At 43.0% G+C, this 23593-nt stretch overlaps 1 protein-coding gene and 1 long non-coding RNA gene across 3 annotated transcripts in view; one reads left to right on the top strand and one right to left on the bottom strand.

The window, feature by feature from the left end:
- Positions 1-15805, bottom strand: part of LOC131380913 (uncharacterized) — a 38516-nt gene extending 22711 nt beyond the window's left edge. Inside the window, exons 1-2 of the long non-coding RNA XR_009209205.1 lie at positions 15688-15805; positions 6227-6329 (exon numbers count right to left, since the gene is read on the bottom strand). This is a non-coding gene — a long non-coding RNA (uncharacterized LOC131380913). The remainder of the gene's footprint in view (positions 1-6226; positions 6330-15687) is intronic.
- The window catches only part of SLC7A14 (solute carrier family 7 member 14), a 130445-nt gene extending 107258 nt beyond the window's left edge, over positions 1-23187 (top strand). The window contains exons 7-8 of one of the 2 annotated variants that reach the window (XM_032173996.2): positions 1636-2212; positions 15713-23187. In XM_032173996.2, coding sequence (XP_032029887.1) covers positions 1636-2212; positions 15713-16000 — 865 coding nt within the window. In that variant the 3' untranslated portion in view covers positions 16001-23187. Of the gene's footprint in view, positions 1-1635; positions 2514-15712 lie in introns of both variants that reach the window. The other variant, XM_032173994.2, reaches the window with a different exon arrangement.
- Positions 23188-23593: the final 406 nt, after the last annotated feature.

The raw sequence follows: 23593 nt of genomic DNA, 5'->3' as shown, positions 1-23593 counted from the left end.
TTGCTGTATATACAGTATCCCATTTGGTCCTCACAATAACTCTATTTTGCATATGAAGTCTACTAGGACTCAGAGAGGTGAAACAAAATTGCCACAAATCCCTCAGCTACTGAGTGGCAGGTCAGGATTTGATCCCAGAACATCTGACTCCAAAAACCAGGCTTTTAACCACACCAATATATTGGCAGTTCTTGCCCTCTACATTGGCCATGAAGTGGCCCATCTGCCCATGGTACGAAGGGGATGTGGCCTCAGCCCTTTGTTTCCAGCATGAGGGGCCTGCTGAGAAGGCACTCTTCAAGTGCACAAAGCAAGGAGTAAACCGTGGAGGCCAAGGAGCTCTCAGGTGTGCAGAGGGGGCCGGTTCAGGGACTTTGTCTCTGCAGTCATCATCTTCTGACTCATTTCCCCTGCATACTCTCTGAAGCCATCACCAGATCAGAACTGCTGTGATTAGGTTGCAAAACAATCAAGAGGGGCCTAGGGTGATGGAGGTGTGGCGACTTCATACATCCAAAAGATTTTTCTGCTGTCAAAGAAACTAAGAGGAAAGATACTGCGGCTTCAAGCACATTTACAGTCTTGTGTGAACCATAAAAATAAGGGACCAGGAGGAGAGAGGAAGGGAGAGGGAGCCTACTGCACGTGCCATTCAGTCACTCTTCTTGGTCTCTTCTTCAGTCAGTAACTAGCTGGACATAAACCTGTATCTATGAGCACAGTTTCTCAATTACTGTGCTATTTTGCCAACTAAATCCATGAACTTTTGTTATAGGTGGTGTCTCAAGCTTTGGCATAAATCAGAATCCTCTAGAGGTCTTTTAAAGCAGTTTGCTAGGCCTCACCCTACTATGATTCTGGTATAGTAGGTATTGGGTGAAATCTGAGAACATACATTTCTAACAAGCTCCAAGGGAATGCTAAGATGCTAGTTCACAGGTCAGGAGGACCCCCAAGCAGGTCCATGACTTCCTCCAACCATCACTTATTCACACAGAGCCTGGGCTTCAATCAAGGTTTCTGAAAGACAGATCTCCTAGGTTCAATCAACCCTTCCCAGTACATAATGATTAGGAACTTTACTAAAGAAGTTTGCCTTAAAATCAAAGAACTAGTCCAGGCACAGTGGCTCACACCTATAATCCCAACACTTTGGGAGGCTGAGGTGGGTGAATCATTAGGTCAGGAGTTCAAGACCAGCCTGGTCAACATGGTGAAACTCTGTCTCTACTGAAAATACAAAAATTAGCCAGGCATAGTGGTGCACGCCTGTAATCCCAGCTACTGGGGAGGCTGAGGCAGGGGAATCACTTGAACCCAGGAGGCAGAGGTTGCAGTGAGTTGAGATCACGCCACTGCACTCCAGCCTGGGGGACAGAGTGAGCAGAGTGAGACTCCGTCTCACCAAAAAAAAAATCAAAGATTTAAAGTGAATCCTCTTTTAATTATATACCAAATCCTGGGGTAGGAATAGCAGCTGGATTTAAAGTAGTGAATGCAGAAGTAAATTGGTGGAGCAGGACAAGGAGGAGTTAATCACACCAGCCTATTGATAGATCTAGCTCCCTACGTTGGCTGCATTGGAATCGGTCACTGTAGCTCACCATTAACCCTTTGCTTGCCTGGCCCCTCCAGGTTCCTGGCTCACGTCAGCTCCTACACAGAGACGCCAGTGGTGGCCTGCATCGTGTCGGGGTTCCTGGCAGCGCTCCTCGCGCTGTTGGTCAGCTTGAGAGACCTGATAGAGATGATGTCTATTGGCACGCTCCTGGCCTACACCTTGGTCTCTGTCTGTGTCTTGCTCCTTCGATACCAACCTGAGAGTGACATTGATGGTTTTGTCAAGTTCTTGTCTGAGGAGCACACCAAGAAGAAGGAGGGCATTCTGGCTGACTGTGAGAAGGAAGCTTGTTCTCCTGTGAGTGAAGGGGATGAATTTTCTGGCCCAGCCACCAACACATGTGGGGCCAAGAATTTACCATCCTTGGGAGACAATGAGATGCTCATAGGGAAATCAGACAAGTCAGCCTACAACGTCAACCACCCCAATTACGGCACCGTGGACATGACCACAGGCATAGAAGCTGATGAATCCGAAAATATTTATCTCATCAAGTTAAAGAAGCTGATTGGGCCTCATTATTACACCATGAGAATCCGGCTGGGCCTTCCAGGCAAAATGGACCGGCCCACAGCAGCGACAGGGCACACGGTGACCATCTGCGTGCTCCTGCTCTTCATCCTCATGTTCATCTTCTGCTCCTTCATCATCTTTGGTTCTGACTACATCTCAGAGCAGAGCTGGTGGGCCATCCTTCTGGTTGTTCTGATGGTGCTGCTGATCAGCACCCTGGTGTTTGTGATCCTGCAGCAGCCAGAGAACCCCAAGAAGCTGCCCTACATGGCCCCTTGCCTCCCCTTTGTGCCTGCCTTTGCCATGCTGGTGAACATCTATCTCATGCTAAAGCTCTCCACCATCACATGGATCCGGTTTGCGGTCTGGTGCTTTGTGGGTAAGCAACTTCCTTTGGAGCCTTAAGAGTTCCCTTTTAAGGTCTTAAGCACCCTTATCCCAAAATTACCTCCTAGCTGGACTAGGGAACTCCGTTCCTAGAGAAATCTGGCTGGTTCTATGGACCCTTGTGTTCCACCTGAGAGTCAATAAACCAGTTGTCCCCTTTCTGCCTGTAATGTTCTTAGTCATTGGTTCTGGAAAAATGATGTTGATTAATCCATCGCTTTACCGAATTACTGAAAGTTCTTTCTATATCAGGATAATTAATACCAGAAAAAGTCCACTTAAAGTGAATCCACATTTTTAAGGGGACAAAAATAGCATAGTATAATTGGGGTCAGGGCATTTGGTTGGAATTTTATCACAGAAACTAAGAATTGTAAAATGATAAATTATTTATCTTAGATTTTACAAAATTAAATTAAAATAGCAATTATTCTCTCATTTTTAAATGAACAAAGTGTGAATTAAGTGTGGATTTTTTGGCATAATTTTTCTGACAAAATTAAATCATGGCATCATTTAACATCTCTTACTTCATACTGACTTTTGTAAAATATTCAAAAGTTTTTCATATTTCCCAAGGTCGTTTCTTCATTCACTGACATTCCAATCATTCACTTGGGAAGTACCCATCATGCCACCATCCTTACTGATTTTCTCTCTCCTGCTGGTAATAACTAATATGACGCTGTTAGGTCCTCAATTGTCTACAATTTTGGGTGTGAATTCAAATTGTTCTCTAAACTCACTTTCATGGACTTCAAGAAGTCCTGTACCTTTTCTAAGATTTCTAATTTTACTTTGTGATCCATTTCTATTGTATTTGCAGTACTTGCTTATCATCTAGGACAATCTCTGATGTTCATGAGGTGGCTGGGGATTGATGCTAGTAAGAACTTGAGAAGTGTAATGGGAGACTCATTTTAAAGTTCCTTAGTCACTATTTGTATGTCCCCTGAACAACTTGGTAACCCTGGGGGTCTCTGATAACAAATTCTTAGCTAAAGAGGATCTTTAGAAGCTCTGGGGAATAGAAGAGTAAACCCTGCCTAAAGGAGAGGCAAGACAAACACACGAGTCACTTAGCCCGAGAGAGGCCAAAGAGACTCTTTTTGTTGTTGTTGTTTGTTTGTTTGTTTTGGTTTTGTTGTTGTTGTTGAGATGGAGTCTTGCTGTGTCACCCAGGCTGGAGTGCAGTGGCTTGATCATGGCCCACTGCAACCTCCGCCTCCCGGGTTCAAGCAATTCTCCTGCCTCAGCCTCCCGAGTAGCTAGTATTACAGGCGAGCACCACCATGCCCTGCTAATTTTTGTATTTTTAGTAGAGATGGGGTTTCACCATGTTGGCCAGGCTGGTCTCAAACTCTCAACCTCGTGATCTGCCCGCCTCAGCCTCCCAAAGTGCTGGGATTACAGGCATGAGCCACTGCGCCCAGCCCACAGAGACTCTTAGTGATGAGTGGCAGTGCATCTGCTCCTAGAGGTCAGGAATACAGTTGTTCAACGTGTGTCCTCCGTGCCTGGAGCAGGGTGCCCACAGTATGTGCTGAAAAATACCTCTTAAATTATTATAAAGTACTCTTCAAAGGGGAAAAAGGAAAACTTCGAGTCAGAATTGCCAGAAAAAACTAGGAGGGGGTAGAATGCAAAGTGGCCCTATAAGTTAAGATATAGATAGAAAGAAGCGGGGAAAAACATAGCAATCAATGGAAAGGGCATGTGTCTTCCCCAGAGGCCTGACTCCTTGCTTCTGAAGGCTGATCTATGGCTTCCTGTAAGCATTTTGTCCCAATTTTTCACTATTCTAAGTCCCCTTGGTTAGACTTCAGGAGGATTTCGTGAGAGGACCCCACTGACTCATCAAGATTTTAACCATTTTTTACAACACATTTACAATCTCTTCGCTGGGCGTGGTGGCTCACGCCCGTAATCCCAGTGCTTTGGGAGGCCGAGGAGGGCAGATCACCTGAGTTTAGGAGTTCGAGACTAGCCTGGCCTTCATGGCGAAACCCCATCTCTACAAAAAATGCAAAAATTAGCCAGGTGTTGTGGCAAGCGCCTGTAATCCCAGCTACTCGGGAGGATAAGACAGGAAAATCGCTTGAACCCAGGAAATGGAGGTTGCAGTGAGCTGAGATCACACCACTGCACGCCAGCCTGGGAGACAGAGCGAGACACCATTTCAAAAAATTTTTTTAAAAATAAACATTTTAAAACTTTTTTAAAAATACAGTCTCTTATCTCTAAACATTTTTCCACTCTAAACATGTAGCCAGCCAATGCAGATTCTACTCTGGATAGAAGTGATGGAAGTGGGTAGAAATATTTCAGTCATGTGTTTGTCAAATTATTCAAGACACAGACACAAATACGCACAGACTTATTTATTCATAGACTACTGAAGCTGAAAAGGGCCTTCAGTGTCTAGTACAATGCTACCCACAGTGCGGTGCCCATTCCATTGGTAATCTTTTCTTTTTTTTTTTTTTTTTACGGAGTCTCGCTCTGTCGCCCAGGCTGGAGTGCAGTGGCGCAATCTCGGCTCACTGCAAGCTCTGCCTCCCGGGTTCACGCCATTCTCCTGCCTCAGCCTCTCCAAGTAGCTGGGACTACAGGCGCCTGCCACTACGCCCGGCTAATTTTTGTTTTGTATTTTTAGTAGAGACGGGGTTTCACCGTGGTCTCGATCTCCTGACCTCGTGATCCGCCCGCCTCGGCCTCCCAAAGTGCTGGGATTACAAGCGTGAGCCACCGCACCCGGCCACTGGTAATATTTTCAACTGGTATTAGAGAGCATATGAATGAACTTTTAAAAATATTGTACAGTTATTATACATTTTCACCTGGGTTAGAAAAACCACACATACACATGAATCTGGTGATTTCACAAATACTATTACTTGGAAAGAGACTATAGATGACTTTTTAAAATTTCAAGTGTGAGTCATATTAAAGAAAAAACATTAGTACTACTAGTACAGGTACCGTATGATTCATAGGAATAGTAATAATGAGCACTTGTATCACGCTTATCACATATCGGCCATTACTCTGAAGGCTTTACTTATTTTATTTATGTAATCCTCACAGCAATCTCTATTTTACAGATGAGGAAACTGAGGCACTTGCCTGAGGTCACATAGCTAGAATATAGCAGAGCCAAGATTAGAACTCAGGGGGTGTGGGGCCAGAGGCCATGGTTATAGCCTGAATGGTTATATACTAAAAATGTGGTATATAAATAACTGGAGTTGGAGAAATACGGATGTAGTCCACCACCTTCCCACTTCTCCCTCTCTCCATTTTATGGATGACTAAACTGAATCTCCAAGAAGTTAAATAACGTGCTCAGAGTCAACAGGAAGTTATTCAAAGAGCTATTACTAAAACTCAGTATACCCATGCTCAAATCCAGGGCTCCTACTACCCCACCAGGGTGACTCTGAGCAGATTCATTTCATTAGAACCTTCGATAGAGCCTAACACATAGCAACAGGGCTGGCCTCATGGACACACAGCTGTGCACAGGGTCCCACGCTTGGTTTAATGCTCTGCTGCTGCCATCTTGAATTCTTAATAATTTCTGAGCAAGAGGACCCATGTTTTCATTTTGCATTGAAAACTCTATAGCCAGTTCTGCAGAATATTTATGGCTCCTGAAGCACCAGAGGCATTTCGCCAAAACAGTCAGGTGGCAGGGGCCCTTACCTTTGGAGTCAAACAGCACCAACTTCAAATCACAGCTCCGCCCCTCCTTTGTCTTGTGACTTTGGGAAATTTACTTAACTTCTTTGGGCCTCAGTTTACTTATCTGTAAAAATGCAGATAATTTTATCAGCCTTGACCTGGTTATTCTTTGGGGCTTAAATGAGAAAATGTTGAGAAAAGCAATAAGAAACATGTATTTCTGGCCTTTCTTTTAAAAATCTAAAATGATTCGTTGTCCACAAGTATGGACAGACTGGCTATCATATGCCAAAGCACGATGTGAACCTGCAGCGACTCAGGCTGCCCTTCCAGCTATCAGGCAGAGGAAAACTCCCTGAGCGCCTTTTGTAATCTTGCTGATAGCACAAACTCCAAACTCCCTCCAGAAACTGCTACTCACTGACTCAGAAGAATGCCACCCTGCAGAGTGGGGCTGGCCAGCCAGAGGGCACAGAAGTCTGCAGTTCAACAAGCACCCGGTGATTCCGATGCACAGCCCGCAAACCACATTTGGGAAGGACTGCTAGTATTTCTGGGCACCTGCTGCTAACTGCTTTAGTATCATGATTTTTGAAGGCTGCTATATAACTAAGTTGCACCCAGAACAAAGATTCTCAACCCTAGCTACACATCAGTATCACCGTGGGTTGCTTCTGAAACATTCTAAGCCCAGGCTCCCACAACAGAGATTTTCTGATTCAATTGGTCTGGTGGCCAATTGTTGAGGAATTTTTTTTAAGTTCCCCAGGTAATTTTAATAGGCAGCCAAGTTGACAATGATCTAGATCAATGGTCCTCAAAGTGTGACCCCAGACCACCAGCATCAGTATCATCGGGGAACTAGTTAGAAATGTGATTTTGAGGCTGGGTGCAGTGGCTCATGCCTGTAATCCCAGCATTTTGGGAGGCCAAGGCAGGCAGATCACCTGAGGTCAGGAGTTCGAGACCAGCCTGGCCAACATGGTGAAACTCCGTCTCTACTAAAAATACAAAAATTAGCCAGGCGTGGTGGCAGGCACCTGTAATCCCAGCTACTCGGGAGACTGAGGCGGGACAATCTCTTGAACCCTGGAGGCGGAGGTTACAGTGAGCCAAGATCATGCCACTGCACTCCAGCCTGGGCAACAGAGCAAGACTCTGTCTCAAAAAAAAAAAAAGAAATGTGATTTTGAACTCCACCCCAGGTCTACTGAATCAGAATCTCTGAGAGCAATTTAGGGTTTAACAAGCCCTCTAGCTGACTCGAATGCGTGGCACTGCTCTAAGGGGGGAATAGTTTTATCAAGTAGGGCAGATAATTTAATTACAAAGACTTGTTTTTCAAAAACTATTTTTTGCATATATAAAATATATCCAACCCACAATCCCAAATTGGCTATAAAATCCTTAATGGTCTTATAAGATAAATATGTCACCTCTGAACTTCTGAGCCTCCAAGATATCAGATTTTTCTTAATCTTTCTATACATAGTGTAACTTTCTGGGGGAAAACAGTAGAGATATTTTTAAATGAAGCCGTTTATGAAACTGAAGATTTACATGATTAGGCTGAGTCATAACTTGATAGTCTTCTTAAGACACATTTTTTTATCCAAGCTTTTCTAAATGAATCTTAATTACGGCATTTTTGTAACAATGTTTTGCTAAGCTTTTGACCTTCAGAAGAACACAACTCAGAGAGAAAAATGAGGCACAAGCCCCAGCAAGATTATTCAGCACATGTTTCTTTTCCTTCAGACAAGAAAAGGAATACAAACAGCAAATGTGTATTAATCCCATCAAAGTGAGCACAAAGCGCCTTCATTTTCCTTTTAGCTGATGCAGTTTTGTGAAAGAACCTCTCAAAGGGTTGGGCAGAGTCTCAGGGAACATGGAACTAGGAGGGGCTCAGTGAGAATGCTACACCACGGTATCTTCCAGGGCATCCTTCGGGCCTGCTGTTCCCTGCGGGGTTTTATTATAAAGTAATCGCCTGTTAGAATAGTTTGCCCTTACCGTGGGAGCTGCCATGTGGAATTTTTTCAGTCTTTCTGAGGAAATCAAATTCTTGTCTGTAGATTGAGGACGGGACTTGTGATACGGGCAATGGACCTCATGAATCCTATCTCAAAATAGAAATATCCCAAAGAGAAGACACACCTCATGGTCTATACCTGAGCTATTATCTGAAATCCAACTGGAAATTGACCCAAAGCAGCCAGGTGAGAAAAAGAAGAGGAGGGAAGGAAAGAGCGATGAATTGGGACCTGATAACTAAATTCTTGATGACATGCCCCATAAATAAGCTTGAAATTCTCCTTGGAGGCAGAGGAAAAAACAATGGGCTCTTCCAATGTCAAAATTGTGCTCAGATGAGCAAGAATAATCCTGAAGGCCAGGACGAGGTTGGCAACAAGGCTGGTGGGATTCCAAGGAGGGAGGGTGAAGGTAGAGTGTGGAGGTGGATCATGCAATCGTGAGGCTGTCTGCTGGCAGAGGTGCACTGCCGGACGCAGAGCGGACGGAGCACTCACAGGGCTCTGCAATCGGTGGCAGCTGAAACACTGGCTCTCCTGTGAGCCCAAAGAATGAAGAGGTGGAGGGCACAGAGCTGGCATGCACAGCTTACGTGGAACAGAATTCAAGCCACAACAGAGGGGATGTTTGCCTTCTTTCCCTCAACATTATGTTTGTGAGATTCACGCCCATTGTTGCTTGTAGTTTCAGTTTGTTCGTTCTTGTGGCTGTCTAGTCTCCCACTGTGTTAATATACCACAATATATTATTCATTCTAGTGTCCAGGGACATTTGGGTTGTTTCTAGTTTAGGGCTGTTACAAACAGAGCTGCTGTGAACATTCTTGTACATGTTTTTGGTGGACACGTGGACACTTTTCTCTTGGGTTTCTATTGAGTTAGAATTGCTGGCTCAGACTACTAGGTTTTTTTCATATTCTTTAACAAGATTGCATTACTTCTCATGGCCATTATATACCTCAAATAAAATAAGCATCCCTAACCCCATTTTGCAGATGAGAAACTGAGACATAAAGTAGCATGACTTCCCATTAGATCAGCTGCAGGGTCATGGAGAGAATCTCCACCCAACTTCATCCTAAGCCTGCTCTTCCTGGCCACACCATATTAAACAAGCCTTGTTGTTATTATAGTCAACAGACTCGTGGTGGTATTTTAAAAAATAATCAGCAATAGTGGGAGTTGGTGGGGATTGAGGTGGGTGGGAAGCATACCTTCTCATTACCACCCAGTCTCCCTTTCTGCTTTGGCAAATGTCTGTTTTGGAAAGTTGATCCCAGAGTAGTCAAAATAAAAGCCCTCTGGGCATAACAAAGTGCCTCAGCTATCTGCAGTGGGCAGAGCTTCCTGCTGGAAAGTGCACCCCAGGAAGAGGCAGCTCCACCCAGCCTGAGGTCAGGTGGCCCACCTCTCTCGGTTCTGAGTATGGAGCTTCATGGAGAGGACAGGGAGTTCCCAGGAACTCTGGAGATAGGGGACCTGGTCTGCAACCTAAGTGTGTGCCCTCAGAGTTGGAAATATGCTGTTATTGTCTGCATTACCCACTCTCTTCAGAGTTGAGTTTTTGTTCTAGGATTTCTCCTATATGATCAAGATCCCCCTTTCCCACCTCTCTTACTTGTAGGTTTGGGGTCATTTGCTTAATTTGCACAGGATGGATAAACACAGGTGGGTGAGCAGGTATGTCACCTGCTGATGCCAAGGTACCCTAGTATATGAAGGCAAGCTTAGCTTTTGTAAACCTTCCTTGGAGGCACCTGGGTGGGACAGGAACAGCCCTCAGGCTAGAGTTAAGAGATATGAGTCCCAGTGCTATTTCAATTACTGATTTATCACACAGTTCTTAACTTCCCTGGGATGATGGATGAGAAAGTGCTTTTTTTTTTTTTTATAAAGTGCATTACAACCACAAAGTGTTTAATATCATAAAGAAAGCCCATTCAATTGCTAAAGGCATGATTCTTGATCTTGTCTAGCCTGAATTTCTCATAGACACATTTTCCACTGGGGAACTTCTGTCTAGAAACGAAGCCAAAGCCTCCCTTTGAATATTTCCCGTCACTGCAAACAGACTTTCTTTTTTTTTTTGAGATGGAGTCTTCACTCTGTCGCCCAGGCTGGAGTGCAGCGGCACAATCTTGGCTCACCGCAAGCTCTGCCTCCCAGGTTCATGCCATTCTCCTGCCTCAGCCTCCCGAGTAGCTGGGACTACAGGCGCCCGCCACCACGCCTGGCTAATTTTTTTGTATTTTTTAGTAGAGACAGTGTTTCACCGTGTTAGCGAGGATGGTCTCGATCTCCTGACCTCGTGATCCGCCCACTCAGCCTCCCAAAGTGCTGGGATTACAGGCGTGATCCACTGCGCCCGGCCTGCAAACAGACTTTCATAAGACTAACCACCATTACCTTTGACCAGGGCAGGCATGCAGCCCACGTGCCCCAGTTCAACCATGTCTGTGTTAAAATATTGAAACTTTTTTTTTTTTTTGAGATGGAGTCTCACTCTGTCGCCCAGGCTGGAGTGCAGTGGCATGATCCAGCTCACTGCAGCCTCCACCTCCTGGGTTCAAGCAATTCTCTTGCCTCAGCCTTCCGTGTGGCTGGGATTACAGGTGCCCGCCACCATGCCCAGCTAATTATTGTTTTTGTTTTTCTTTTTTTTTAGTCAAGACGGGGTTTCACCAGGTTGGCCAGGCTGGACTCGAACTCCTGACCTCAGGTGATCCACCTGTCTTGGCCTTCCAAAGTGCTGGGATTACAGGCGTGAGCCACCGTGCCCAGCCAGAATATTGAAACACTTCTGTGTTTACTGCTAACTAGTCACTTTCCTGCACACACCAGGCACCCCCACCATGACCCATCAACTCAAAAAAAATAATTCCAGCCCCACAGAGGAGCCTCCAGGACACTGCTGCAGCACAAAGGCTGACACCCTCTGATTTTTAACATCACACCTGCCTTTAGTTTCTTACTGACATATGTTATGTAACTACAAAGCAATGGATCTAAGTTATCTGCTTTTAAGGTACACAGAATTAAATATCCAAATAGAATAAATAGTATTATTTGTGAATTAGCCATCTTAGTCTTGAGGCTTGGTTTCAAATGACTTCTGGCTTATAGCAAAATCAAATCCACCCTCAAAAGATATGAGATTGCCCTCTGTAAGAGTTTACAAAAAAATATGATGCCATTCCCAGTGACCATCTTGATTAGCAGTGCCCAAAAAGTACTTCAAGCAATGATGGCACCATGGGAACATGTGTGTAGCCTCATAAAGTGAAGAGTTTTCCACATACATGTAATAATTTAGATAAATTTTAATACTGCTGGATATCAGATAATATTAAGAAATTATTATTAATTTTTAGTTGTGATGATACTTTTTTTTTAGAGATGCATAGTCAAATATTTACAAATTAAACCTATGATCGAAGGGATTTGTTTCAAAACAATCTGTAGAGAAGGGGTCAGGGGAGGGAGCGTGAGGGGAGCTGGTGATTCATGATCCTATTCGCTCCACTTTTGTATATGTTCTTCCAAACAAAACATTAAGCCAAATTGTTTTCCATCCCTGGTAGACGGGAGATGTAAGAGAGATAGAAGCGCCCTGGATTAGGGCATGGGGAGACCTGGAAGGATTCACTGTCCACCTGCTCACTATGTGGCTGTGGACCTTCCCTTATGTTTTCTGTGCCCACTGTCCTGTTGTCCTGTCTGTGAAGTGTGCAATGCACATAATCACACACACACACACACACACACCTTCCCAGACAGGTTAAATGGAGTCTAAACAAAACAAGATACTGTTTGTGTAACATTTTGAGCTTCTTGGGACAAAGGTGCAACATCAACGATCCATCATTATCCTAACCCAGCACACAGAGGTGCTTTGTGTAGTTTAGATGATTCAGGATTCCCAGAACCCCCACAGATTTTTCAGAAACTACCTCATGCTTCTTCCTCTAAGCCAACTAAAAAAGGGAGCAGAAACAAAACACCCTGCTTCCACACAGGCGGCGTGGAGCAGCTCTGTTTACTCCTCCGACACAAAGCCCTTGTTTATGTGGGACAGATGGTAATACGTTTCTCTTCTCTTCTCTCTCTCTCTCCCTCCCTCCCTTCACGTGTTCCTCTCTGTTTCTTTGTCCCCCTCCATTTTTCTTTTCTCCAATCCTTCTCAGCTTCACACCCCTTTTCCTGAGTTGACTCAAGGGCCAGCAAGAAAGGGAGACACACAGAATGCCACGCCCTAGGGGAGTGGCTTTGCATCTACTATTTCCTCTAGCAGGCTGCATGCACATGGCCACTTCTTGTTTCACAGAACTCACATTTGAAATGCATTTTTGAAGACAGAGTGACACACCTTTGAAACTCCAGGGGGTTCAGAGCAAACATGAAAAGACCCATAAATATTTATGTGGCAAGCTTCCATGGATCGTCTTCACAAAGTAAAAAGTAACCACAGTCCATATGTGAGAGCATGCGGACACATACACACACACACACACACACACACGCACACACACACGTTCCTTCCAGGCCTGGCCACTCCCAAAGAACACATGTAAACCTAACCTCTTACCACATATTTACTGCAGTGGGCATAGTCTGTAAACCAGCCTGGGGGAGGGAAGAGGAGGTGTGAAGGACTAGACACGCAAGAGACTTCTCTCCCCCCGTATATAAAGCTGGTTCCTCTCCTTCTCAGATCCAGGCAAGTCACTTATTCTTTCCCAGCCTCTCTTTCTTCTTCTGTAAAATGAAGGTTTTAGAATGCGTAGATGATCTATAGCATCTTTTCCAGCTCTAAATATCTACGATTCAAGGTTTTTAGAAAATTCCCATAATATGAATCTACCTGACACCCAAAATACCTTGTGGCGGCAGGGACAGGTCTGTTGGAATTGACAAACCAGTGATGAGTGAAGTCAAACTAGCGACTGAGCAATGACCTTTGTGGTGGCAGAGGAGAGACGTTTGGGGCAAAGGGAAAAGAAAAAGATGGTATTAAGTTCAGTAGGGAAATGACTCATCTATAAGCAAAGTCAGAGAAGGGCATCAGAAAGGAAAGAATTGGCATAATAGGTACCAAGCAGGAGTAGGGGGTAATATTTGGCATCTGCCTGGATGTCTAGAAGAAAAGATGGCAAAAAAGCAAAGCTGTGCAAAAGGAGGTGTGCACAGGTCCTGCCTGGTCGCCTGAAATCCATTCTCAGATCCCAAACATGCTTCAGACAGAGGCATTCTCCAAGAACTAGCACACTGGCACTCTTAGAAGAGGCCTTAATGTGATGCCCTTTTCTACACAAGGATAATAACTATCCCCCATGGCCACCCCCCACCTACAGACAAGAAAGAGTAAATACCCTGCTTTTAAAAGATGAAATCACCATTTGAGCACTAATAGCTACATCTGCAAATAATTAACTCTAGGATTTATTACCAATTAGGACTATAAATCTCTGCTTACTGTGGCTTCTGGAAAGTTGATTTCACTGGGGAGTGTGGGAGGGAGGGGGGACAAAGTCATTTGAGACAAGGAGGGAGAAATCCAAGCTTAAAAAGGCACACTTCAAATTCAAAAGGCAGCAAGATTTCTCAAGCACCACAGCAGCAAAGCAGGCTTGACTTGCAGTTCTAAGCAAACCAGCCCAGCAGATGCCTGCAGGGTTAGCAAAGTCAAAGAGACTGGTGCTACTCAGAGGAGGATGTTAGGGCCCGGGAAGGAGGTTGCATACTGTGTGGACCCCAGTGCCTAGGCCATACTGTGGGCTGAGTGGGCAGTGGAACACTGTGCCCATCAGGCACAGTTCATTATCTCAGGGACACTCTGACCATTGGAATCACCTGTGGAGTTTTAAAAACATACCTATGCTTGGTTTATACTGCAGTCTAATTAAATCAGAATCTCCAGGATGGGGCTAGGGTATCAGAGTGGTTCAAGAAACGCCCCGAGGTGACTTTCAAGTGCAGCCAGCCAGGGTTGAGAACCACCAGTTACCTCATTTCATCCTCAAGCACTCCTATGTTAAGAGGGTTGCTATAGCTCTCATGGTGTTACAGAGAATGCTGAGGAACAGAGAGGCTAAGTAATGGGACCAGGGTTACACAGCTAACAGTGATGAAGGCAGGATTTGAACACAGAGCCCACACTCTTACTTATCATGTTCTATGGACTCCAAGGTTATGGTTCTCAGACTTCCAGGCCCTGAACCTTCACAGCCTATTCAAGATAGAAAATGGGGACTCAGGCCAGGCGTGATGGCTCATGCCTGTAATCCCAACACATCGGGAAGTGGAAGCAGGCAGATCACTTGAGTCCAGGAGTTTGAGACCAGCCTGGGCAACATGGTGAAACCCCATCTCTACAAAAATACAAAAATTAGCTGGGCATGGTGGCACACGCCTGTGGTCCCAACTACTCGAGAGGCCAAGGCAGGAGAATTGCTTGAGCCCAGGAGGCAGAGGTTGCAGTGAGCCGACATCATGCCACTGCACTCCAGCCTGGACAAGAGAGTCAGACCCTGTCTCAAAAAAAAAAAAAAAGAAAAGAAAAAGAAAATGGGGACTCATAAACGACTTTTATGTGTGTTTTTTAAATCATAGAAATGAAACATTAGCATATATGAATGCTACATATTAACGAGGGGGGCAAGTTTCTTTGATTGGGATGACATCAACACAGAGGTTGCACTGGACCTTTCATGCTTATCAGGAGTTCTCACTCATTCATTCAACAAACATTAAGTGCCAATTTTCTGCAGAGTCTATAAAATAGAAACGACCCTGTGCACATAATCACACAACAGATGTTCTAAGGGACATAATAGTAGCACACACTAGACACTGAGAGCACACAGAAGAAAGCAGGCAGCTTGGAGTGGCCACGATATATTATGCCTTTAGTGAGTGTAAAATGTCAAGGTAAATCACAGGATAATATATGAATGCTGCTAAGAGGTGAAACAAGAGATGGAGTCCCTGAGTGGAGGCAGAGAATAACCAAATCTTATAAGAAGGTTGGGAATAAACTGTTGCTGATCCATAAATATTTCACCCCAGGGTAGAAAATGCAAATTCCTGGCTGGCAGCTATATGAGTGTAATGAGCTGATGTCAGCATGGGAGGTGGGGACTGAGGTAACCTAGAGACCCCGTATCCTGTGTAAAGAGGCAGCCAGTTCTCAACACCAGCCAAAAATCACCATGTAGAAACGTGGATGCAGCGTTGTCAGACCTTTTGACTTTTTTAGGAAAATTTGTAAATATGGGTTACTTAACGCAAGATCTCGCCATTTTTAAAAGGCATCTAATTCAAGTATTTTCAAAACACCACATAAACCAAAGAAAATACATTCCCGCCCTTCCCCCCGCCAGCTTTGATTTCATCATTGAAGGTGATCTCTCTGCTAGTCCCAGGATCCCAAAGCAATTGCTTATTCACCTGTACCTTTCCCCTCGCCCCACAGGTCTGCTCATTTATTTTGGATATGGCATCTGGAACAGCACCCTGGAAATCAGCGCTCGAGAAGAGGCCCTGCACCAAAGCACTTACCAACGCTACGACGTGGACGACCCCTTCTCAGTGGAGGAGGGTTTCTCCTACGCCACAGAGGGCGAGAGCCAGGAGGACTGGGGCGGGCCCACCGAAGACAAAGGCTTCTATTACCAACAGATGTCAGATGCGAAGGCAAACGGCCGGACAAGTAGCAAAGCGAAGAGCAAAAGCAAACACAAACAGAACTCAGAGGCCCTGATTGCAAATGATGAGTTAGATTACTCTCCAGAGTAGGAGAAACACACAAGTGGGTAGAAATGGTGATGATTGATTTTCAGTAACTTAACCTGTGGGCTAGAAGGTGAAAACTTTTTTGGCTCTCATTTCACAAATCCAGCCTTCCCCAAATTCAATCCCTAGTCATAGCCTGTCATTTGCTACTTTTGCTCTTCAGGATAGTTCTGTTGAAGGGCTTAACCTGGGTGCCCTAACTGGTCGCCTTGTTAAATAAAATAAATAAATAAACGAGAGGCTACATGAAATTCCATCTTAGGTGCAACCACCCGAGCTGATGGTAGCAAATGTTTCCTAGGCCTTTGCTTTGCTGGTTGAAGCCCAAGCAGGGGCTCTGGGCAGAAGGCAGAATTTCAGTCACCTGAGACATGGGGACAAAGCTCTGTTCTTGGCATGTCAGGCTGAGTGCTGCTCCCTGAGGTCAGGGTGGGTAGGTGGGCATTGGCACTTCCTGAGCAAGCATCATTTTATCCTGCAATCTCACCCAAAACTAATTCATGGAAAAGATACATGCTTCTTTTTATTCACCAACATTCTCACAGCTTCCAAACTATAATTTTAGGATCCAGCAAAGGTCAGGGACTCTGGACCATTTTCCCAATGGTTTCAGATTCACCATAAAGCAGTCATGCAGACCCAGTGATATGGTAAGAAGCACCATCAAAGCTCTATGTAAATGCCCAGAAGAAAATTAAATAACCATATCTTGCAGTGAAGGCCAGAAGGGCATTGGCAGAAATTAACTCTCTGTCATGGCCTCTCTTATACCAGACTGCAGCTCCTGGTGATATGATGAAAGAGGGCAAAGGTGGAGCATGATTTCATGGCACTGATATGCCTTGAAGAAGTAGGTTGTTTGTTTTATAATCAGATAAAAATCTTTACAAGGAGAAGTGAGCCAGCCACTGAGATCACATTGCAAATTCTCTTTCATATTTCTAAAATTATAAATTCTGTAGTTTTTGAGATATGCAACCACTTGATTGGTGTGTGCTACTCTGAAAACAAAATAGGTTGAAGTACAGCGACTTAGGTAGTTGCATTCTATGAGACCATGAGATCACGTTTCACTTCTGAACCTTATTCCTCGGGGGTAGCTCACTTTCAGAGGTGTATTTTTTTTCCTGTTATTTCCCAGATTAGTTTCACTGAAGCCCACAGAAATATCTACCTGGTAAGATGTAAATTTGGGCCATAGAAGGGGCTATTAAAAGAATTTTCTCAGAAATAGAATAGATGAGAGAATTTGCAAAGGAAAAAAACACACATGGGCTATAATATAAATTCTACTCTTGGGTTACAAGAATTCCTGTGGCTGCACTGAGATGTGTACAAATGTATGTGAAGGCACAATTTGAATCAAGCTATCATAAAAATAACCAAGCTATTAAAATTAATTAAGCTGTTAATAAAATCTCTGTGAGGATTTCCTGAAAGAGGGACAAAAGAAGAAATTCCTTGTCCTTTCTCTCCTAGATGTGTCAGTATGCCAAACTTTTTCCAGGACGTATTCGCTAACACTCAAGTCTGTTCTTTCTGAAAGGCTGAGGCTCATGCCATCTTGGCATGCTTTAGGATTATGGCAGGGAGGTGAAAGTCCATTTTTTCATTCAACTAACACTGGTTGAGAATAGACCAAATGCTAAGTGACAGGAATGAATAGAAGCATGGCATCTGCCCTTGGGGGCTACAGTCCGTGGATGAGCAGCACTGGAGCCTAGTAAATGCAGATAAAACAACAAACTTGACAAGTCTCCAGGCTGATGCACTGGGTTTTAACATACATATAAAGATCAATTGAAACTAGTTTTTAAAAAATATGCTTTAAATAAATTACATATCGTAATCATAGCCAATGTATACCATTAAACTAAAATAACTGCAATTTTCTAGATATTTTTTATTCTTCTGTAGTCATTGTTTAGAACTCTGGTTTCCTGAGGTCATTTTGTCATTTTAATGTCATGCTTGACAATGCTATGTTTTCTCTTCCCTAGAGTTAACCATAAAGATATAGTGCCTACTCTGTGAAATACATCATTGGGAATTAATTATAAACTAATTATCAGTCATCTTTTGAAAACAAAGTTTTGAATTGGCTATAGGACTCAACAAATCTGCCTGGTTTAAATACAATCTGTTAAGCTTGATACACATCTAGATAGATGAGGTGGGATTGTACTCATTAAACATGAGAATAGAGAAATAGGAGTGCAAAATAGCAAAATCTTAACGTGGGTCAGAGAGCTTCCTTTTACTAGTGAGGTTTAAGTATTAAAGTAACAATAGCCTGGTGGCAGATGAATGCAATTTCTATAGGATGGGTGGGAATGGAAAATGTATGCTTTGGTTAACACCATTGCTATTGATTTTGTGCAGATTCTATGAACCACTCTCATTTCAGGAGCCATTTTTCCCAAATAGTATATTTGTATATTTTAAGCTTAGCTCCCTTTATTTTTCTAAAGTTGACAAATCACCTCCCTAGCAACCTTAGTTTAAAAAAAAAAAAAAAATCACTAAGATAGAAAAAGTTTTTTCAGGTACATAGACATGTTTGTCCTCAGGTTTACCAGCTTCTGTGAAACAGTCCCAGATTTTACAATGCAGTTTTCAAATACTATCAATCACTAGAATGACAATATTACTATTTTCTTAACAGGTTTCTAAACGATGTATTTGTGGGACCACATTAAAAGTAAGATCACCTTATAATTAGCTTAGAAACTTTGCCCCTTGAAGGGAGTCCAAGGAAGACCTACATTTTATTGAATTCTGAATAGCAAAAGCTCTCCGAGTGAGATTTCATTGTGTGGATTTGTGGTTTGGAGCCAATTACTTGATTTTTTCCAGAGTTTATTCTACTTATTTATTGGTACTCTGCTTCATTTCAAAAGGATTTGAGGTAGCTACTAAAATATATATAATACAAAACAAAAATTAAGTGAGGAACTCAGGGCAAATAAAAATAGAAACAGAAAGGATAAGACAAAACTAGATGTATATTTAGTGCATAAATGCAGAACCCTGATATGCTTTACTAAATTTGCCAATGAGTAGCACCATGAAAAATAATAGAATTAGTGGTAATGACAAGAAGAAGTACTTCTGCATGATAAGAACAAATTTTTCCCCATGCAGGTAGAGGTTTGAAACAGCATAGATCATTAAAATCCACAGATAAGCTTCAAACCTAGATTTTGCTAGCTACATGTGCCTGGCATATAGTGTGTATTCAAGAAATACCTGATGATTGACAGAATGAATGAACTGGAGGAAAATGAAATATTTATTCAACAATTATTTGTGGAGTGCCTATTATGTACTATGGCAGATATTGATACCGTGAGTCAGATAAAAATCCAGCTCTTAAGAAATAGAGGAAATAGAGCTTGGTGTGGTGGTATGTGCCTATGATCCCAGATAGTTGGGAGACTGAGGCAGGAGGATCACTTGAACCCAGGAGTTCAAGGCTGCAGTGAGCTATGATCACACCAGTGTACTCCAGCCTGGGTAACAGAAGAATACCCTGTCTCTTAAAAAGAAAAATGAAATAGGGGAAATGGGATATATAAATAAAGAACAATAGTGAATGTGTCAGGTGAGATGAGGGATTTGTAATGTGCTCTGGGGGTTCAAATACGAAGAAGGCCTTCTTCCTCTCAAAAGGTCATAAAAAATGCCACACTTGTGTTGGAACTTGTGAAGTGGGTAGAATTTTATCAAGTAGAAATGAAAGAAAGGCATGCCAAGCAAAGGATCAGCATGAATAAGGTCTACTAGTCTGTGGTCCTCTGACTAAGAATTTGTGCTGTGCCTCCATTAAGAGAAAGCAAGGAGCTAGTTTGCCTGGAGCACATGATTTATGCATGACTTATACATGCAACAATAAGAAATAATGCTAGGAAGGCAGGTGAGGGCTCACTCACAGAGAGACTTGAATGTCACCCTGAGCTGGCTGGCTTTCCTCGGGTGAGAGAGTGGGAAATAATTGGGGAACTGACAAAAGTGTGAATCCGGGAAGGCTGAACTTTAAGAAAGCTGAGACGGTGGCTTCCTTGCCTATGCAAGGAACTAACGAGCCACATATACACTCCAAGTTGATTTAACAAATCAAAGGGAAAAATAGCTGTACTTTGAGTCCTGTGTCTGCGTTCATCACGAACCTAAGAAAATACAGCCATTTAATACGTGGACAGGCAACACAATTTAACAGCCACTTTAAAGTGTTCAACAATAGGTTTTAACAACCAACCTAACAACTTTTTATATCTATCTAATCTAAACAGTAAAACCTCAGCTCTAGGTTTTACTGAGCTTGAGTGCTACTTTTTTTTTTGAGACAGAGTCTCACTCTGTCACCCAGGCTGGAGTGCAGTGGCACGATCTTGGCTCACTGCAACCTTCACCTCCCGGGTTCAAGCTATTCTCCTTCCTCAGCCTCCCGAGTAGCTGGGATTATAGGCGTGTGCCAGTTCTACTTCTTAGTAACAAACTAGTAGCTAATCAAATGCCTACATAATGGTCATGATAAATCTGTTTAAATAAATGGCGGGCAGAAGAGAGTTGTTGAATTTAACAATCCATCCTTCTTCAGAAAGTATGGGTCAGCCAGAATATAAATCTAGTAATTATTGGAAAACAAAACACAAACTCCTTCAGAGAAATCTCTCTCCTCTATTCTGCTGAAAAGGGTTGGTAAACCTGACATCCTTTCTTTTGTTGGAAGACAAATCCAACATTTGTTAGACATCCAACATTTGTTGGAAGTCTACCTTACAAGGTACCACCTCTTATCTGCAACATAAACAGAAGCTACATCAGTTTGAAAATCCACATAGAAGACTGGAGAAAATTGCCGTCCCCTTTCGCGCTAGGTTTTACCAGGGGCCCAAGATGTCAGAGGAAAGTCCACGGAGGGCCAGCCACACGTTGACCTAATTATGAATCTCAGATTAGAATGTCTTATTGTGTGGAAAAGCCAGAACTCAGGAAATGTGTCTAAAGCCAGAGCTGGGGTCTGCTTACGGAGTCTACGCAGCAGGTAGGAGTCCACTCTTGGGGTTTAAGCCTCAGGTCAGTGAGCAGTGCAGAGGTGCCCCTAACTTCCTATGGGGGGAAAGAGAGGAGAGCAAAGGAAACACACTCCAGAAGTCGCCACGAGGGCTGTGTGCCAGCGCTCCGTTTTCATGCTGTTTGGAACAAGACGTGTCAAGGAAGATGTTTCTATCCAAAGTTTTCATGGAGCCTCTGCTTCCCCTGTACCTGTGTAGCTCCCTGAAACTGAGGACCCATGTGTCTGCAAAGACCTCTGGAGATTCTAAGAGAGAGAGAGGCACCAGCAGGTAACCAGTGGTGGCCTGGCCACGAACCAGTATTTGAAATTAAACAGTGAGCAAGTTCAGAAACAGCATCCCAAACCGCAGGCCCCACCACAAGCAGGAACCAGAAAGCTGAAGTTTCACCAAGGAGTTTACTTGGTATTTCTCACTGGGAATGGGGATGGGTAGCAAAAAGCCCCTTTCGTGTACATAATTGTTGGTCCTATGTCCTACTTTTATTTTCTCTAAGACTTTTAGAAGAAAGGCTGTTTTAATTTTTTTTTCTCCTTAAGAGCAACTTCCTTTTTAAAATGCTTTCCTCTTCTTGGTCTTGAGTAGTGCATGCATCATTCTGAAATACCTCAGCAGTCGCCTTTTGCCAAAATTACTTCTCTAAGAAAATAGAGTGTTCTTTTTTTTAGGACTTAGAGCCCACAAGGGGTGAGTGGAAGTTTTGTAGCCCATCAAAGGTGAATAAGTGTTCTGCAGTATCAACTAAAACAGTGTACAAAATCATTAAACTGGGCCGGGCGCGGTGGCTCATGCCTGTAATCCCAGCACCTTGGGAGGCCGAGGCGGGTGGATCACCTGAGGCCGGGAGTTCGAGACCAGACTGACCAACATGGAGAAACCCCATCTCTACTAAAAATACAAAATTAGCCAGGTGTGGTGCTGCATGCCTGTAATCCCAGCTATTAGGGAGGCTGAGGCAGGAGAATCGCTTGAACCCGGGAGGCAGAGGTTGCAGTGAGTCGAGATCACACCATTGCACTCCAGCCTGGGCAATAAGAGCAAAACTCTGTCTCAAAAATAATAATAATAATAATTTAACTGTGTTCTGCGCACACAGAATTACAAAATCCCTATAGGACTTTCACAGATAGCTTTGGGCTTAAGGTCTTCGGACAACAGGTAGTTCTAATTTCTCCCTCTTTGGGACATTTAGTACACGTTGGTACACATAAGGAAAGAAAATGGCTTATATGAGAGCTAGGAAACAGGGGCAGTCTGGATTTTTATGGTGGGAACTCACTCTGTGCTTTTTTTTTTTTTTTTCTGTTAAGTTTTCTTGACACTGACATCGGTAACATTGGCTAAAGGGAATTGTGAGTCGTGTGAATTTCGCCTGCAGTGCAGACTTTAAAGGACTGTGTTCATTCTGATTTGGGGATGAAGAGAATGTTCCATGCACATCTATTGATTGGTCTTGGCAGTTGCTGATACACTTGTCTCATTCACACTCCCAAAGGCGAGGATTTACCCTGGAAATCATAAACCCCCACTTTCCAAAGCAAAGATGCTGTTAATGTTATGATGGTGCATAAATACCTCAACTGTCTGGGCTGAGAGAGGGGGCTGCAGGTTTTTAAGAGAGCAGCTATAGTCCTCATTCCATGTAGTCACATCATCTGATGACAGGACTCCACATTCTAGCTTTTCTCACTGTGGAAAAGAAACGTTACTGTTTAATTCATATCCAAAGTTATAAATACAGCTTGTAAATTTTACTAACTTGTTTCTTTTTCATTTGGTCCTTGAGAAGTACAACTTGCATTTACAGATGGTAATTCCTAGTGTTGTTCTCTGCTATCTTTTTTTGGTATGAAATTGCTGTATTTGTTAAAGTTTGTTCGTTTCGTGGTTTTTAATTCCCATTGGTGCACTGTGAAATGTAGTGTATCACGAAGAAAGAAATAATATGCAGATGTATTATGACATGTGTTTTATTTTCAAATGTGTGGTGTTGACAATATATTGATTTATCAAGATACTAAGGGAAAATTCTAAATTTAACAAAATGTGTATATTTTAATAAATGCATAAAGCTTTATTGTGTGCCTTTAAATTTAAAAATGGGTTTATAAAGAAAGTCAGAAACAAAAGTGTCTTACTATAAAATATCCATAGTAATGTAAAGCTTTTACACGAGACTACCAAAAAAAAAAGAAAGAAAAGAAAAAGGAGCCTTCCCATATTTTGTTAACCTTAACCAATACCTGAAGTCTGTTACTTTTTTTCCATTCTTAAATGGAGATGAATAAGTGAATTTCGCCTTAAGTGTTTCAATTGTCCTTTGTAGAAAAGCCAGATAAATGAGCTCATTTTGAATTGCATTATTGTGGAAAATTCATTTTCAGAATAAAACATTTTAAAAAGTACAGCTAATCGACTAATAAAATTTAAATTTGAAGAAAGTCAGTGCCATCCTACCTCTTTAAATTTACTTTACGTCCCTG

Source organism: Hylobates moloch, unplaced genomic scaffold (assembly GCF_009828535.3).
Source record: "Hylobates moloch isolate HMO894 unplaced genomic scaffold, HMol_V3 SCAFFOLD_13, whole genome shotgun sequence".
NCBI classification, from domain to species: domain Eukaryota; kingdom Metazoa; phylum Chordata; class Mammalia; order Primates; family Hylobatidae; genus Hylobates; species Hylobates moloch.
Note: the sequence above shows the minus strand (reverse complement) of the source record. Positions and strands in the feature narration are given on the sequence as shown.